Source organism: Cnephaeus nilssonii (assembly GCF_951640355.1).
Source record: "Cnephaeus nilssonii genome assembly, chromosome: 19".
Classification (NCBI taxonomy): domain Eukaryota; kingdom Metazoa; phylum Chordata; class Mammalia; order Chiroptera; family Vespertilionidae; genus Cnephaeus; species Cnephaeus nilssonii.
The window spans coordinates 33164660-33183011 of NC_137090.1; the positions used below are offsets into that span (position 1 = coordinate 33164660).

The following is an 18352-nucleotide window of genomic DNA, read 5'->3' on the forward strand; positions in this document are numbered from 1 at the left end:
GTTCAAGGACCAAACCATTAACCAAGGAAAGCAGATAAGAAAGATAAGAGTACCCAAGTCCCTGATTACATCACTGAGCCGTTACAGAGTCTAGTTCTGTGCTTCTTGTTACAAGTGATGGCACATGGTCCAACTTTAAAAATACCTATAGCTTGGTGTTGGGCCAAATATCTTTTGTTTGCTCCTGCAGATGCACTCTTCAGCTTTTCCACCCTACTCTCTGCCCCCAAGGAGGATCTTTGGACCAAATCAACAGGCCCCTTTGCCTTCTGACTTCCACAGGGTTGGGCTAATGGACACACTCAGCAGGAGATTGGAGGCAGGAGAGTGAAGGCAGACCATTTATTTCCCTAGTTTCCTTCTGCAGGGTTACTCCAGGTTGGCTATATTCTTTTTTTCTTTTAAAGGTAATATTCTTTTGTAACATTGAATTGCTTTTCCTTTTTTTCTTTTAAAAATATATTTTCATTGATTTCAGAGATGCAGGGAGAGAGATAGAAACATCAATGAGAGAGAATCACCGATTGGCTGCCTCCTGCACACCCTCCACTGGGGACTGAGCCTGCAACCTGGGCAAGGGTCCCCGACCAGAATTGAACCTGAGTCCCTTTGGTCCACAGGCCAACCCTCTATCCACTGAGCCAAACCAGCCAGGGAGGTTGGCTATATTCTTAATTGAAGGTGATTGCTCTTCTCTGAGGTGCCTTACTCTGTAGAAGTCTCCTTAACTGCTCCCTTCCTCTTTGGACCTCAGAGCTATTACCAAACAGCTATGCTTGATTCCACATCTTTGTCTATAGTCCCTCTATAAAACCCTCATCAAATAATCTTAATCTGAGTATGCATTTCTTGTTGAGATCTCGATTGATGGATGTGTTCTATTACTTGCAGCTGAAGGCAGCCTGAGCTCTCCCCTGCACTGGATTCTAGTTATTAAAATCCAGGAGACATCACAGGACAGGAAATTCCAGTACCACTTCCCATTTCTGTTTCTAATGGAGTTGGTCTGTCTGTGGGTGGTGGGAGGCAGTGGTTGGAGGAAAGAGGTAATAAATGGCATATATTCACGTCAATGAAAGATAAATAAATGGCATATGCATATATGTGTTTTTCAGAGGAAGGAGATGAGGAGAATCACATCTGAATAACCCTTAAAAGTACATAATGTACATTTATACATATTTTAATTTACAATAACCCTGTGAGAAAGGTCTCTTGATTTTCATTTTACAGATGGGGTCAGGTGAGGATCAGACTGTGTAGTAACTTCTCAGAGGGACAGCAAGGGGGCAAACCAGAAATGAAAACCAGATATACTACTCAGCAGGTGTGGCTGCTCACTCGATCCCCTGTAGGGGGCATGCAGGAGGCAGTGTATCCACGTTTCTCTCTCATCAATATTTCTATCTCTCTCTCTCAAAATTATCAAAAAATATTTAAAACAAGAAAACTGACTCAAATTCTGTGCTTTTCTCATTCCCAGGGTTTGCCCTTCCCTCCATCAATCAAGCCCAGGAAGGTAGGGGTCCGAAAGGAAAGAGGCAGGGTGATTCGTGTGGTGGTTTATGCTGTTTTTTTTTTTTTTTTTTGGTGTTTTTTTTAAAAAATATTTTTATTGATTTCAGAAAGAAAGGGAGAAAGAGAGATAGAAACATCAATGATGAGAGAGAATCATTGTTCAGCTGCTTCCTGCATGCCTCCTACTGGGGATCGAGCCCACAAACTGAGCATGTGCTCTTGACCAAATTTGAACTTGAAACCGTTCAGTCTGCAGGCCGATGATGCTCTATCCACTGAGCCAAACTGGCTATGGCTATGCTGCCCTTCTTACCCTCATTTAAGATTTTCTTGAAATTTCTTTAACACCTAAGAAAACCACAAATGCTAAAAAACACACACACATAAACCTAACAGCTTGCAGTAGCCTGGGATTCCAGAATAAATACTGAAATTGGCAGGACACATAGTATCCTTCCTCTCAATGGGTCACGTGAGGACACTGCCTAACATCCGTCATGTGTCTGGGAATATATAATATTTATATCTCAACCAACCCTCAGATGCCTCTTTCTTGTGCCAAAAAGAACTGCTGTGTTCTACCTTCTGATCTAATCTAAAAATGTCATCAATATCTAGCCCCAAAGACCTATAAATTCTTTTTAAGTGGAGGAGACTTTCACAGCCTCCCAGCCTCCTAAGAGAATAGCTCAGATGAAATCATGCCAAGTACTGAGTAAATGGGAGGGGTTTTTTTTAGTGGAAACCATAATGCTGTGCTGTGACCGCACTTTCACAATACTTTGGGGGTGGGAGGGTGGTCCCTCTGCCTGGATAGGCTGGAAGGCTATTTAATATTTTGTTCAGGGGAAACACAGCCCAGATTCAAGAGTCAAGACCAAGTCATGAGACTTACTGGAGTTAAACTCTGGCACTAGCCCCCAATGCTCCTAGGCAGCTGTGCCCGCACCCTAACAAAACCACCGAGAACATGCCTACAGGGAAACAACGAAGCAAAATCTAGCACTCCACAGAACTTCCACATGTGGCATCTCTGGAAGCTGATCACTAAATCCAGCTTAAGACCTGAATCGTTTCCCCCAGAGCCGCTGAAGGTGGCTTCCACCACCAAAGGGGTAAGAAATAATGCAGTGAAACAAACTACTCATTTTATAACCAATGACCAACTTACTGATGGAACAGCTGGTTCTGATTGATACAAGAAGATGTTCAAGACCTAGTACTGGGGACAGAGAAAGACAAATACTGTATGGTGTCACCTATTTGTGGAATCTAAAAAAGCTGAACTCAGACAGTAGAGTGCTGGCTACCAGGTGTAGAGGTTGGGAGACATGGGTAGATACTGGCCAAAGGGTACAAACTTCCAGTTATAAGACTGCCAAGTTCTGGGGAATCTAATATACAGCATGGTGATAACAGCTAATACTTCATTATATACTTGAGTGTTGCTAAGAGAGATCTTAAATATTTTTACCACAAAAAAGAAATGTGTAAAGGGATGGAGATCTTAGCTAATGCTATGGTGGTAAGCTGTTTGCAATGTATAAATATATCAAATCAACACATTATACAGCCTAAATTTACACAATACTATATGTCAATTATATCTCAACTAGAGGACCAATGCACGAAATTTGTGCAAGGGGCTCGGCCCTTGCAGCCCCAGCTTCGTCCAGAAGGACGTCCGGTCTAATTAGCATATTGTGCTTTTATTATTATAGATAGAAGATAAACCTGGGGGAAAAAGGAACAAGTGATGGTTAAGTGCAGTGTAAGTGCTCAGTATATGTTGTTACAGTCAAAAGGTAAGATAATGTCAACTCTCTCTGTAGGTATTGAGTTTATAAATAATTTTCCCTTTGTAATTTTTTTTTGCATTTTTACAAAGCATATACAGGATGGGGCATACATAGACTTACAGTAATTTGTATGGAAAATAATACAGTGATTAATAATCTCTCTCTCACTCTCCCTTCCTCTATCTCTAGAATCAATGAAAAGCACATCCTCAGGTGAGGATTAAAAAAACACACCAATAGGTCCGGCCGGAGTGGCTCAGTGGTTGGGCATCAACCTAGGAACCAGGAGGTCATGGTTCGATTCCACGTTGGGCACATGCTCTGGTGGCAGGCTCCATCCCCAGTAGGGGGCATGTAGGAGGCAGCCGATCAATGATTCTCATCACTGATGTTCATTCTCTCTATCTTCCTTCCTCTCTGAAATCAATTTAAAAATATGTATTTATATATAAAACCAAGAGAACTATTTCTGGGATGCACCTTTTCACCCCAATATATATTTATCCCAATTCTGCTGATTTTGTCACATAACCAAAATTACTGGAGTGGGCTCAGTGAAACCAAGCACTGAAAAAAAAAAAAAAAGTCCAAAGTAGCAGTAGGCACTTTTCTTTTCTTTCTTTCTTTTTTCTTTTTTTTAACAAATGGGCCAAACAATTTCTAAGAATTTCAGCTATGCCTAGAATTACCTTGGGAGCAATCAGTATCCATTTTGGTAAGACAGCGCATCTGGCATTAGAAGTTGTTGAGAAGTGGGAGGTGGAGGAGGACACAGGTGGGTAAATGGTGATGGAAGGAGACACGTAGGGTGGTGAACACACACTACAATACACAGATGATGTGTTATGGAATTGTGCACTGAAACCTATGTGATTTTGTTAACCAGTGTCAGCCCCAATAAATTCAATAAAAAGGGGGGAAAAAAGATATTGAGAAGTGTTTGTTAGAATCTATACCCAGGTGAGAACTGAAATAAGGGAATAGTATTTTCCACCCTTTAGTTTAAATTTCAGGGCGAAAAATAATGTTAGTTTTGATTAAATGCCTAATCTTCCATCCTAATCTCAAATGCTTATACTTACCTTGTAAAAAATTGGCTAGGGATACAATTTTTGAACACGTGACACGTCCATGTTAGGCCGAGAACTAGCTGCAGAGAAGGCCATCTCTCCTTTCCCTAGGGAGCGTAAGGATGGAAAAGCTGAGACAGTCACACTTAAGGACCCACCTTGCCAGCAAGATCCCCTGGTACTCTTCCAGTTGTCTCATGAAGCTGGGGTTGGGCTTAGTCACTGTTCGTCTTTCCTTCACATAGTCATAGGCTCGGTCCAGATTCCAGCCGTATTCCTTCATTGCATAGGCAATCACAGTGGAGGCTGAGCGACTCACCCCCATTTTGCAGTGCACAAGGCATTTAGATCCATGTTTCCTAGTTTGGGGGATTGAGGTAAGAGGAAAACACAATGGTGAGTACACTTAAAAAGCCGGGTTTGAAATGTTTCCAAGTTTCCTGTCCTGCCCTTCCATTTTCTTGCTATGCAACCCATCCCACCTTGTGAACTTGTATACATCTATAATCAATGTGCAGGGAGGGTGGGCAATTCTAGTGTACTCAAACAATATTCATTGTTAACAGTAAGCCTCTTTAATTCATTCGGCAAACATTTACCATGTATAAGACAATGCACAAGGTACCATGAGGCAAAGTAACATTTTTTCCCTAAAAGGTAGAATTCAGTGGAAGAAGCAGACAAAGTTCAAAATGGTAATTGAAATGACAGCTGGTCACAGAATGCTAGGGGAGAATTTTCAATTTAGAGACTGGACCCCTGTGGCTGAAGGCCAGTCCCTTCATGGCCCCAGGGGCATGCTTCATGGCTGGCACACTCTTGAGTTACAGGCGTGGCAGTGATTCACCTAATTTACCCAAATGTTCTCAATTGCTTCCAGTTCAAGTTCCAGTAAGGGTTCTGACCCTGGAGGAGAGCACAAACCAAGTGAAACTAATCCTCCTCTGCACTCAGATGTAGCCCCGGATATTACTTTTCACAACACCACAACCCATGTTCTGTCTAGGCACTGGCTGTACAACCCGTGGAGCTGGATGGACCATGAGATAAATGCATCATGTGGCTTTTTCAGTAAGGAGGGTGGAATACATAACTACCCCCCTTTTTTCAATGGGGTGGAAAAACAAGAAAACAAAGTTACCATAAGGTGATACTAAAAAACAAACAAAACTAAACCTCTCAGTCTTAACATGCCAGAGTTTATTTATCTTGAATATGAGCATTACTTGGTTATGCTAATTCTGCTAATAACACAATGTCTGGCACAGAATAAGCCTTCTGATATTTGCTAAATGTCTGAACAAACTTATGGATCTGCTGATTAGATCTGTCAGCTATAAGTAGGAACAACATTTTTAAATCTGGGAAAGAATGATTACTCTTATCACTAGTGTCATGGGCTGGAATTCTTCCCAAGTAGCTATTCCAATAAATTTAAAAATGCACGTGTCAGCCTAAAAGGGGAAATCTATTCATCCACTTGCTCACTGTATTATAGTAGATAAGCTTCCTCGTGGAGGCTTATAACTCTCCTGCTGGAGAAGGAGACACGTGAAAGAGTTCAGTTCCAATGCAAGGAGGCACAAGTTTAAGTGCCAAATGAGTGAGCCAAATAAGCTATAGGAATGCAGAGAACAGTTTGGAGTAACTGAAACAGCTCAAAAGGAAGGTAAGATTAACCTCCTATCTGTCAATTAGATGCAAAATGTTGGTGTCCTAAGGCTGGTGTGGTGTGTTTGTGTGCTTAGATTATCCCAAAGGACTAGGAAATACTTGTTTCGTTTATGGCGCCATAGGGTTTCCTTTACACTACAGTTGGGAAGCCAATGCGCAGTGACTCAGGTGGAAGTTCAGACATGTGTTGAAATATCAAGCTCTGACAACTTTAATGCATAAAATTTCAGGTTTATACCTGCAGGCATGGAAAGTGTTCAAACTTGGACAATCTTAAGAAAAATGCAATTATAAAATCCACTTCCATGAAAACATTAATTCATATTGAACTAGGCTTTTTCAAAAAGCAGATGGCTTCTAACTCATGTAATGAAGGATCTGATGTCAGTTTTCAACGAACTCAATTTAAGTCCCCCTCTAACCTCCCGGCGCCCAGTGGTGGATTGCTGGATTGTCCAGATTAAGCCTGGTATTACATTAGTAACCCTAAACTCACCCATATACAGATTCTGGAATTTAGGGCCCTGATTAGGTAAAACACATGAGGTGCCCAGTGTGCCACTCAGGAGGCACTCACTCTCAGATGCAGGAACCTGAGAGCGAGTGCCTGCTTAAATGTAACCTGGGCACCTCATGCATCTCATTCTAATCCCAGCCCTGCTGAAATCACCCTTTCTTTTCACTGGGACTGGGGCCTCACCTTGAACTCTAGCCTCTTCAGCTGTGACCCTGACAACTTGCCTAGTCTTTTCCTTAAGGGACTAGACTATTCCTATATGATCTCGGGTTTAAGTACTATCCTTACCGTTTGTTTCTTAACCTCTCTGAACCTTGTCTCTATAGTCTGTCCACATCTATACAGAAGGATGACAATATCTGCCTCCCTGGGTTTTAGAAATATTACATGAGAGAATACACGTAAAGTACCTGGCACATAGTAAGCATGCCATGGGTGGCATTATTATTGGGAATCCTATATAATAAAAGTCTAATATGCAAATTGTTCGACAGGGAGTTTGACTGCTTGCTATGATGTGCTCTGACCACCAGGGGGTGGCGCGGAACATGGTAGGCATTGGTGACGCGGCACAGGCAACAGGTGGCAGTGGAGGTACTGCCGGCCCTGATAGGCCCCAACAAGAGCGGGACCACAGCAGGATTGTGGAGCAGGTGAGCAGGCGGCTCCAGGCCAAGGTGGATGTGAGTGGGAGCCTGATTGCCCCGCCGATCACCCCCGCAGATGGCAACCAGCGGCAGTGGTGGGGGGTGGGGCCGCCACCCAGCTCCCAGACGCTGAGGGAGCCGGGCCGCCTGGCCCTGACTGACAGCCCAGTAGATGGTGACCAGCGGCCGGCAGGCCCTGATTGCCCAATCGGGGCTGGGCCCCAGGCTGGGACGGAGAACTGGGGATGGGTGGCGGTGACCAACCTCCCGCGGTGCCCGGGTGGGGGGCTGCGACCTCTTGCCGGCTACCTGGGGGCCGGAGTGACGGGGATGGATGTGCGGTGAGAATGTGGGGTGTCTGCTGAGCTTATTCTCACTCCTCCTGCTAACCTCCCCCGGGACGCCAGGACTCGCGCCGGGGAAGCCTCCGTGCTCAGGTGCTGGGCGCCTACAAGGAGCTTGCCCCACACCCCTGTGGCCTCTTCCAGGTGAGCTGGGCTGCAGCCGCCGGGGGCTGCAGGGGCCAGTCAGACTCCCCGTGGGTTCACACAGGAGCTTGTCTGTGAGGCCGGCCGGGAGAGAGTGCGCTGCCTGCCTGGCTTCCATGCAGCACAGCTGGGTGGCCCAGAGGCCCACGATACACCCTGGCCAGCAGCGTCCGGCCGTGCTCACTGCATCTCCACATGGGGACTCGGGGCGCTGTGACTCAGGTGGAGTGGGGAGCGTGGGGGTCTGGAGGCCCAGGTGCTGCCCAGGGTCCAGAGGTCAGCTGAGACCTGCCCTTCCACGCCAGACGCTCGCACTTCGATCGCCGGCCAGGCCTAGCCCTATCTATACATATAAAAGCCTAAGTGACCAGCTGACCAGCCGACAGCTATGATGTGCAATGACCTCCAGGAGGTAGATGTTCAACGTAGGAGCTGCCAAGCGGCAGCAACCTTGCAGAGTGCCCTCTCGCACTCTGGGACCCCCCTGGGGGATGTCGGACTGCTGGTTTTGGCCCAATCCCTGCAGGCCAGCCCAAGGGACCCCACTTGCTGGAGGGACCCTGCTCACTCCGCAGACACCCTTTGAGCCCCAGTGCTACCCCAGGTGTGGCCGGGGAGGGACCGAGGGAGGTTGGCTCCAGGGTGTGTCCGGCCCATCTCACCCAGTCCCGCCCCGCTGACCACCTTCTAATTAATTTCCTTTCAATATGCATGGATCCATGTACCGGGCCTCTAGTAATTTAGTAATAGAATATAAAATGTTCTTCAAGAATATAAAGTGCTCTTTTAGGTGCTGGCTAGAGACTAAGAGAATGAGCTCAAAGCTAGGTTATGGGAATTTAGGTACCTAAAAGGAAGAATCTCCTCATCATGGAAGTCCTTAAGAGAAGTATGGAATCATTCTTAAAGGAGGACTTTATAAACAGAAGTGCCTGTCACCTGCCAGGGATGATTTGAATGTGATCCCACCTAAAGGAGCGTGGCCAACATGCTACGCTCCCTCTATTGAAGGCATAAATAGGATTGGCAAGGAAATCCCCAGGGACTTAAAAAACAAATGAGTGTTGAGCCCTGGCCAGGTGGCTCAGTTGATCATCCCATACACAAAAAGCTGTGGGTTCGATTCCCGGTCAGGGCACATACCTAGGTTGTGGCTTTGATCCCTGGTCAGGGCATGTAAGGGAGGCAACCAATCGATGTTTCTCTCACACATCAATGTTTCACTCTATCTCCCTTCCCTTCTAAAATCAGTAAGACGTATAAAAAATGAGCATTCACCTATTAATACTAAACACTAAATTAAAATAATCAAATAGCTTCACTAAAAGGAGCAATTAAAAATTTAAATTTAAGGAAGACATCAACGGAAAGGCCAGAGAAAAATTTCACTATTTAGAGTATCATAAAAGTAAAGTAAAACAAAATGAGAAAAGGTTTCCAAAGATCTTGTTTATAGAGAGGAGGACCCAGTATTCTATCTGTGTGGGATATTGTCAATTATACAACTTTAAAATGTCTCCCTTGGCAACTTAAGCATTTCATTCAGAATTTCTCCCTTCTCTCATTTCTATTTCTTTAGCTGCAGCTTAAGTTTATATACTCTAATTTTGTGCCCAATGGAACTAGCCAACATGAGATCATCTTTCAGGGACTTCATCTACTTACAGGAAAAGTATTAAGTCACTAGTCATCTTTCCCTGAGGATTAAGAAATCTCAGTCTTCTTTTTTTAAAAATATTTTATTAATTTTTTTCAGAGAGGAAGGGAGAGGGATAGAGAGAAACATCGAAGAGAGAGAAACATCGATCAGCTGCCTCCCGCACACCCCCCACTGAGAATGTGGCCGCAACCAAGGTACATGCCCTTGACCGGAATCGAACCTGGGACCCTTCAGTCTGCAGGCCGACGCTCTATCCACTGAACCAAACCAGCCAGGGCTCAGTCTTCTTTTTAAAAATTGATTTTACAGAGAGGAAAGGAGAGAAACATTGATGTGAGACAGAAACATTGATCGGTTGCCTCTCTTTTGCACCCTGAGCAGGGATCAAACCTGTAACTTGGGTATGTGCCCTGACCGGCAATCAAACCTGCTACCTTTTAGTGCACGGGACAATACCCAACCAGCTGAGCCACATTAGCCAGGGCTTTTTTTTTTTTTCTCTCTTTACTTCCTTTTTTCGGAATACTCTCAGTAAGTTATCTATAGCTGTCAGGCCCCAGCCATGTGTGGTGCACACGGAACAAGGGTAAGAATGTGTTGGAGACCCATTACTTACTTTGCTTTAGAGATGAATTTGTAAGTGTCATTCCAGTAAGCCAGGAGATCCGTTGCCTCTTCATCATATACCCGAATGTTATGATATTCGAAGACTCCTGGGAAGAAGTTATCTATCTCTCGAGTGACATTCAAAATATACCGCACCCTGCAAAAAAAACCAAGGGAGAAACTGGCTCTACTACTCAGGCTAAATCCAATTTCCAGCACTGCTTTTCTTATTTACAACTTTTTTACTCCCTATGCTGAAATTAAATACCAAAATATTAAAGAAATCTAAAAAACTAAGAGGCTATACTTATTTAGTACAGAAACTGTATAACAGGGTCCTGGGCACACCTGGGCACCAGGGAGTTACTGGGAGAAAAGTTGTCTACCAAGTTGAACATCTAAATTCCATTTCAGTTTACGTAGTTACACAATCTCATCTTGGATAGTCTTTTGAAAACATGTCTTGTATTTTACTCAAAAGAATCAGCCTGAGGCCCATGAGAAACAATTCCTCTTTAGTCACTAAAATGACCAGCAATATAATTTCTTCTTTGGAAGTCACTTGTATTAAATTATGTATCTCAAGAAACAAACAAACAAAAAATAGAAGAAGGAGAAATTTCCTCCTATTTTCCTAACTGCCAGATTGTCCGATTTTGCTCTCTTACTCTCTCTAACTATGAAATGCAAATGAGGCCAGAGCTGGGAGGGTCAGAGGAAAGTTGGACTTGAAACTCTCTGAACTCTCTGGGCTGCATTCCTGGCTGCTATGGCAGCAGATGTGTCTGAGAGTTCTCCTATACTGAGAGGCTGCAGGAAAAGGTTTCTGTATCAAGACATTTTTCTGCTATCTGTCTCCCTGCACAATCTCAATAAATGCTTGGGTTTAGTTTGCCAAAGGGTTATCTTTTCTCAATGCTGTGTGAACTTAGATATCACTGGAGTTTACTCTAACAACACAGCACAGGCTCCCTCATTTTTCTGCAGAAGCTGCTTCCTTCTCAGAACCGCACATAGGGAGGGTTCTACAAACCCATTTCCGAAGTCAGAGAAATGACTACAGGAAGGGAGAGCCGTAGCTAACCAGTTCTGTGGTAAGGTGAGGAGATCAAAATAGTTCTGGGATATGATTTGAATCTGTTAACTTAGCATCAAAGTTTATTACTAGAAATGATTTTTCTTTTTAATTTAAAAAGAAAGCACGTGCAACTTGGGAAAGTCTAATAGTTCCCCAAAAGGTTAAACATAGAGTTACCATATGACCCAGCAATGCCTCTCCTGGGCAGAAACTCAAGAGATATGAAAACAGAAGTCCACCTAAAAATTTGTACATGATTGTTCATCTCAGTTTTTAAAATAGCCAAAAAGTGGAAACAACCTAAATGTCCATCAACTGATGAATGGGTAAATTAAATGTGGAATATTATGGAATATTATTTGGTAAGAAAAAAAGGAATGAAGTACTAATAATACATGCTATAACATTAATAAATGTTGAAATATAATGTTAAGTTAAAAAAATTCTTAAAAGACCACATACTGTATGATTCCATTTACAGTATATGAAACGTTCAGAATAGGCGAATCTATGGAGACAGTAGATTAGTAGTTTCTAGAGGCTAAGGGAAAGAAAGGAATAGAGGCAGCTAAAGAGTATAGGCTTTCTTTTTGGGTTGAAAATGTTTTAAATTGCTTGTTGCACAACTGTGAATGTACTAAAAACCACTGAAGTATACATTTTCAGTAGGTGAACTGTATGGTATATGTATTATCTCTCAATAAAACTGTCAGAAAAAGCCCAGCCAGTATGGTTCAGTGGTGGAGCAACAACCCATGAACCAGGAGGTCACAGTTCGATTACTGGTCAGGGCACATGCCTACGTTGCAGGCTCAATCCCCAATAGGGGGCATGTAGGAGGCAGCTGATCAGTGATTCTCTCTCATCACTGATGTTTCTATCTTTCCCTCTTCCTTCCTTTCTTTCTAAAATCAATAAAAACATAGTTTAAAAAACTGTCAGAAAAAAAATGAGCAAGCACACTTATTTTATTTAAAATAAAAATGCATGCCTGGCCAGTGTTGCCCAGTGGTCGAGTGACAACCCCATGGACCAAGAGGTCCCTGGTTCAATTCCTGGTTGGGGCAAATGCCCGGGTTGTGGGCTCGATCCCCAGTAGGGAGAGTGCAGGAGGCAGTCAATTGATGTTTCTCTCTCATCTATGTTTCTATCTCTCTATCCGTCTGTCTTCCTCTCTCTCCAAACATATTTTTTAAAAACTTAAAAAAAAAATTAACAACCTTCCACCTCCAATTCCAAACTTCAGTAATGGATTATGGTAAAATGGGACTTCCCGATCCTTTTTATTATAGAGCTTTAGGCAGCTACTTCCAATTGGAATTGACACTCCTTGAAATTTCTTTGCCATCTCTTTATGGAGTAGCACTTTACTTGGGGCCCTAAAGTCAGTAGATTTGTGAAAATAGCTTTATTGTAAAAATTACACTTGAAAATCCCTTAAATCATCCACAGGCACATGTTTTGGGATATAGATCCCTGAACTGTAATTCTTCACCCACTAAAGTTTAATAAATTTAAGAAGATCTAAGTTAATATCCAAATATCCAGCCATACTGTCTTTTAAAACCTGCATTTTATAATTTAGCCTTATCAGTAGTAAATGAGATGAATAGGTCTCATCTCCAAGCGGGGGTTATAAGTCAAAAGTCAAAGTGTATGTATGTGTTATGTGATTCCAATGCATTTCCAAGCACTGCTATATCAAATCTCAGATTTCATTTTAAACACTGTATCTAGGTGCTAGTTTCCCATAAGCCAGCCTAATTTTTCTATCATTCCTTCACATTTACTGAGTATCCTATAAAGCTCTGAGCTAGGGAGATGTATGTTTTACACAAAACTAAGATAGAGTCTCTGCTTTTAAGAACTCTAGACTTAATTCTTATCAATTTAAACTTTCTAAGCTCTACTTATTTCCATATCTTAAATTAAGTAACCAGATTTCCTCCCATGGAACTCTTTTTATAATTATTTGGCTTAAGTCTTGCTCCAAGTTCATTTTAGCAATTATGACATACCTTTCTTCTGGGGGAAAAGCAGGGAGTATGCATTTAATCATGCTAAAGATAACCAGAAGGCTGACTTGGAGCTGAGAAAACAGGCAGCCCATAACCAGCCAGGCAGCCATCGCTCTCTGTGAGTCTCAGTGTGTCTTATCTCTGTCTACAATGAAGAGTTAGCATGGCCAATTGCCAGACACGATTTTCTCTTCTCTTGTTGGGATGATCTGACCTGCTAAGGCCAAGTTCAATAAAAAACTTAGGCATTAGCTAAGAAGTAAAAAGGAAATAATGGCAATAGCTTTTTACTTGCTGAATGTTCACTGTGGTCTCAATTGCTACAATAAAATTAAATAACTATACAGTTTAGGAGTACATTTCTTCATACAAGGTAGGTCCTTCTTGTTCAATTTCAGAAGCTCATCCATTTTTAACCTACTTAGTCTACAAGTAACTTACTGAGTCTCATTTATCTTTGTACACTTAAAAATAAATCCTCACCTGAGGATGTGCTTGGGAATTGAACCTGCAACCTAGGTATGTGCCCTGACAGGAATCGAACCCACAACCTTTTTGGTGCATTTGCTCCATCCAACTGAGCCATCTGGCTAGGGCTTATTTATCTTTGGATCCCTAGCACCTAGCACTATGCGAGATGTACATAAGATATTCAATAAATACTGAACGGACAGCCGTGAAACTGACATACGCAGTTCTGCATATTCTTACGTAAAAATAGGGACCAGAGGTAACACTACAGAGACAGCAAAAAGATCAGTGGTTGCCGGGGTTGGAAGTGGGGAGGATAAATGGATGGAGCGTAGGGGATTTTTAGGGCAGTGAAAACACTCTGTAATACCATAATGATGGACACATTATACATCTGTCCAAAGCCACAGAATGTACAACAACCAAGAGAGAATCATAAGCTATGGATTGGGGTGATTATGATGTCTCAATGTAGGGTCCTCAATTATAACAAATGCACCACTCTGGTGGGGGACACTGATAATGGGGGAGGCTATGTATGTGTTGGGGCAGGGGTATATGGCAAATCTCTGTATGTTCCCTTAAAGTTTGCTGTGAACCCTTAAACTGCTCTAAAAAAACGCACACAAAATTTTTTTTAAAGGAACTAATAACTGCATTTGGTTTTAAACAGCAGGAAAGGCTTACACATTTGTTTCTGAAAGCCTCACCACTGAAACAGTTGATCTTTCATGGTAGGCAGGAGGATGAAACAGTGGGAGAATAGCAGTTTTAATTCTTATTAGACTGAACTTGATTAGAATCAACAGGAAGCAACTCGAGAGCGGAAAGTAACTCACTGACACCTCTTTGACTGGAGACGGTGAAGATAAAACAGTGATGCTTACCCTCGGTTCTGTAAATCCTCTAAGTTAGAGGCATTCCATTCGGAGCCCTGTGGAACCAAAATGACAGGGTTAGGGAGCACCAGCAAATGAACCAAATACAATATTTAAACAGGAGTCCTGTGAGGGAAGAAGCAGTTTCTAAAAAGAATGCCAATCATCACTGAATTTCCTCTCTGTGTGCCAGGCACTTTGTATGTTATCATGTTTAGTTTTCACAAATGATAAAGTTACCTTCATTTTTATAGAAAAGAAAACCAACCCTCAGAGAATTAAAATAATTTCTGTTCAAGATCACGATGGAAAGATATCTCTGATCTCTGACCATTCTGCAATCTAAGTTAAATGTCTGTTATTCTTGTTTACAGTACTCTGACTTTTTCAAAAGCATGTATTGCAATTGTTGTTTGTGTATTTATTTATGTGTTTATTTACTACCTCTCTTCCACTGTAATGTAAGCTTCTCTTGTTTCCTATGGAAACGCCAGTATACTGCCTGACACCTGGCAGGTATTCAATAAACATTGTTGAATGAAGAAAATGGCATTATTATGAATTAAACCTAGATTTCAGTCTAAAGCCCACACTCTTTCTAGTGCATTATGTTTCATGTAGGGAGTTGGGCTGGGATGGGGAGGGAGGGAGGGAGAGAGGGAGATAGAGAGAGAGAGAGAGAGAGAGAGAGAGAGAGAGAGAGGGAGGGAGAGAGAGAGAGAGGGAGAGAGAGGAATGAAATAGCAGCTTTTGTAAAAAAAATGAGGGAAACAGGATAAACAAAATTTAAGGAGGTTCTATAGATTATCTGGAAGATACATCAATTTTTAATATTTTGACACATTTGCTTTCTCTCTCCTCTTTCCTTTCTTTCAATATATGTCCTATTCCCTCCCCCACCCCAACCATTTAAAAGTAATTTGAGCATCGTTACTTCACTTCAATACTTGACCATCATTTAAGAACAAAAACACTCTCTTACGTAATTCCATTTTCACAACCAAGAAAGATAACATCAATACATATCTGAATTTCAAAAATTGTCCTTAAAAATATACTTTAGCCTTGTGGGGTGTGGCTCAGAGGTTGAGTGTAGACCCATGAACCAGGATGTCATGGTTCAATTCCCAGTCAGGGCACATGCCCGGGTTGTGGGCTTGATCCCCAATAGGGTGTGTGCAAGAGGCAGCTGATCAATGATTCTCTCTTATCATTGATGTTTCTATCTCTCCCTCTCCTTTCCTCTCTGAAATCAATAAAAACATATATTTTTTAAAAAAACACAAAAATATACTTTATATTCACTCAATCAAGAATCATACCTTGCATTTAGTTGCCATTATCTCTATCTCCTTTAATTTAGAACAGTCCACCCTTATCTTTATTTTATCTTTCATGACATTAACATTTTAATAGACTACAGGTCTGTAACCTTGGGAAAATTGCCCACAATCTGGATTTTTTTTTTTATTGTTTCCTGATAACTAGATTCAGGTCAAGTATTCTTGGCAAGAATATTACAAGGGTGATGTTTTGTACTTCCTACTGCATCAAATCATGAGGCACATACTGTCACTTTGTCCCATTATTTATCATGCTGAATTTGAATTCTTAGTAATATCTTTGTGTTTGCTACATCCTTCTATTGTAGAGTTAGTCATCTTTAGGTGTAAGCGATCTTTGAGGCCATGTGAATATTACTTCATAATAATCCTGTTATGCTTTGAAGTTATTTGAGTTAAATGGAATTTAGCATTAGAAGACTTGGGTTCAAGTCTGAAATCCCCCTCCTACTGTGAGGCATTAGACAAACTACTTAACCTGTCCTCATTTTCCTTATCTATAAAATGGAACTCTCTTACCACCCCCAACCCCCTCATAGTTCTGTACATCTAGTGAGTACCTTCCTCCTTAAATTACAAATATATAGTTTCTCCCAATTCCTTCTGCCATGTGAGAATACAAAGAGAAGTCTGAAACCCAGAAGAGGGCCCTCACTCAACCTGCAGGCACCCTGATGCCAGACTTTCAGCCTCTAGAACTGTGAGAAATAAATGTCTGCCTTTTATAAGCCAACAAACAGCTTCTCGCATATTAAAATGGGAAAACCTTCTCTTCATTCTGAATCCTCCTCTACACACTGTCCTTCCCCCCTTCCCTTCATAGCCAAGTTTCACAGAAACATAATCTAACACTTCCTCTAATTCCTCATTTCCCATGAGTCTCAATCCACAGCATTATGGCTTCTGCCCTCATCATTCTTGCTAATGTTACTAATGAGTTTTCTAATTGTCTAACCCAAGGGTCACTTTTGTATCCTTATCCCTTTGGTCTTCTGTGAGTATCTATCTGATATGGATCATCACTCCTTCCTTATGGAATTAGATCACACTCCACAAATATCTACCTTCATGCCTGGCACAATAAAGAGGATCAACAAATGTTTGTTGAATGATTAAATGAAACAAGTAAATAAGGCACTGTGAAAATTGTTAAGTGTTATGCAAGCACTATCGCAATATTACAAGTGAAATGTAATTTAGCCATTTAACTGGAAGATCTCAAGGATACTGTACCGAGGTTCCAGTAAGTGATGAACAACTGATCTTTTCTACAGAGTCGGGCTCAGCTGACTTGCTTTCCAAAAATATGGAAGGTTCTGAAGGCTTTCGGCTCAACCTTAGAAAACCAGCTCTCACACCAAAGAAAGAGGCAAGAACTACAAAGGACTTCAAGGAGAAAGAAGTCAAGTAATACTCAAGGGTTGAGTGGCTAAACTGGAACCAAGGAAATGTGATCCCCTAACTCCTTAATTTAGAAATCTACATCCTCTGAGAGGAACGCTGTCCAGCTAGATGGAAATAACCCTGACATGATGGGGAAAGTCCATGGTTTTTATCTACCTGTCTGAGAAAATCAACCTGACAATCTGAAATGACACATACCCAGAAACAAAATAAACTAAAGCCCTGGCTACTGTCACAGTGAAGCCTGTGCAATGTGACTTGGGATGTGGTTATGGCTGCTTCAAGTTCAACCTGAAAGAAAGAACTGGAGTCAATGTGGTGTAATTACTTTTCTGCCCTCAATGCAAATGCCATTTATATTGGCCTCTTGGGGTCTTCCACAGATTCAACCTCTTTTTCTCTGCTTCTCAGGCTTACAATGACTTAATTCCAAGGGGGTTTTCACTATGTTCTATGTAATTATGCAAAGCATTTTCTAATATTCCTGAAATGTAAAATGAAATCTTGGGACTGTAATACATTTTTAACCAAGTTCATTTCCATCTTTTTACTCTGGGTTCCCCTACACTGTACTCGGGCCCAAAGACCCAAGTGACTGATTTCCACCCCCAGTTATTATCCTCAGGAAATAACCCTGTTGGGGTCCAAATATTCCAACCAAAATAGGAGAGCACATTTATGGAAAATAAGAAAGAGTGTACTGGGGTTCTCCTCAAATCAATACAACTTGACATAATTAAGGACTGGTATCCCAGGCTATATCTTTTTCATCACACCTACAGCCTCAACACTGTAAGTTACATTATTGTGTTAACCAGGCACAAGGTCTCTTTTAACTTTATCATATACATCTCTAGTAGAGGGATAAAAATCATGAATATGATAAAAATAGTCAATTTGATTATTTTCAGACTTATTCATATATCCTCCATTTCTCTGCACCTACTGTAAAAAAGTAACCACCAATTTGAGGCTTAAATTTTCTTTGAAAAATAAACCCTATTCTACAAGGATATTGTAATGTCAAATCTTGAAAAATATACCAGCAGTAAAATTCTGACTACTTTTTTTTCATGAACAAAATTATTGGTTGTGTGTCCAATACTCCTGTGTTTCCCTTGTTGAACTAAGAAAGCTGCCTGCCTTTCTGCAAAGGGTCTCTGTTCACATCTTGCTTTTTC

The 18352-nt window shown here is 41.7% G+C and overlaps 1 protein-coding gene across 3 annotated transcripts in view; it reads right to left on the reverse strand.

Annotated features, from left to right (window-relative positions):
* Window positions 1-18352, reverse strand: part of SSH2 (slingshot protein phosphatase 2) — a 216621-nt gene that overhangs the window by 15632 nt on the left and 182637 nt on the right. For all 3 annotated transcript variants that reach the window (XM_079798860.1, XM_079798858.1, XM_079798859.1), the window contains 3 exons: window positions 14434-14480; window positions 9990-10136; window positions 4546-4746 (listed from right to left, as the gene is read on the reverse strand). In XM_079798860.1, the coding sequence (XP_079654986.1) occupies window positions 4546-4746; window positions 9990-10136; window positions 14434-14480 (395 nt within the window). The remainder of the gene's footprint in view (window positions 1-4545; window positions 4747-9989; window positions 10137-14433; window positions 14481-18352) is intronic.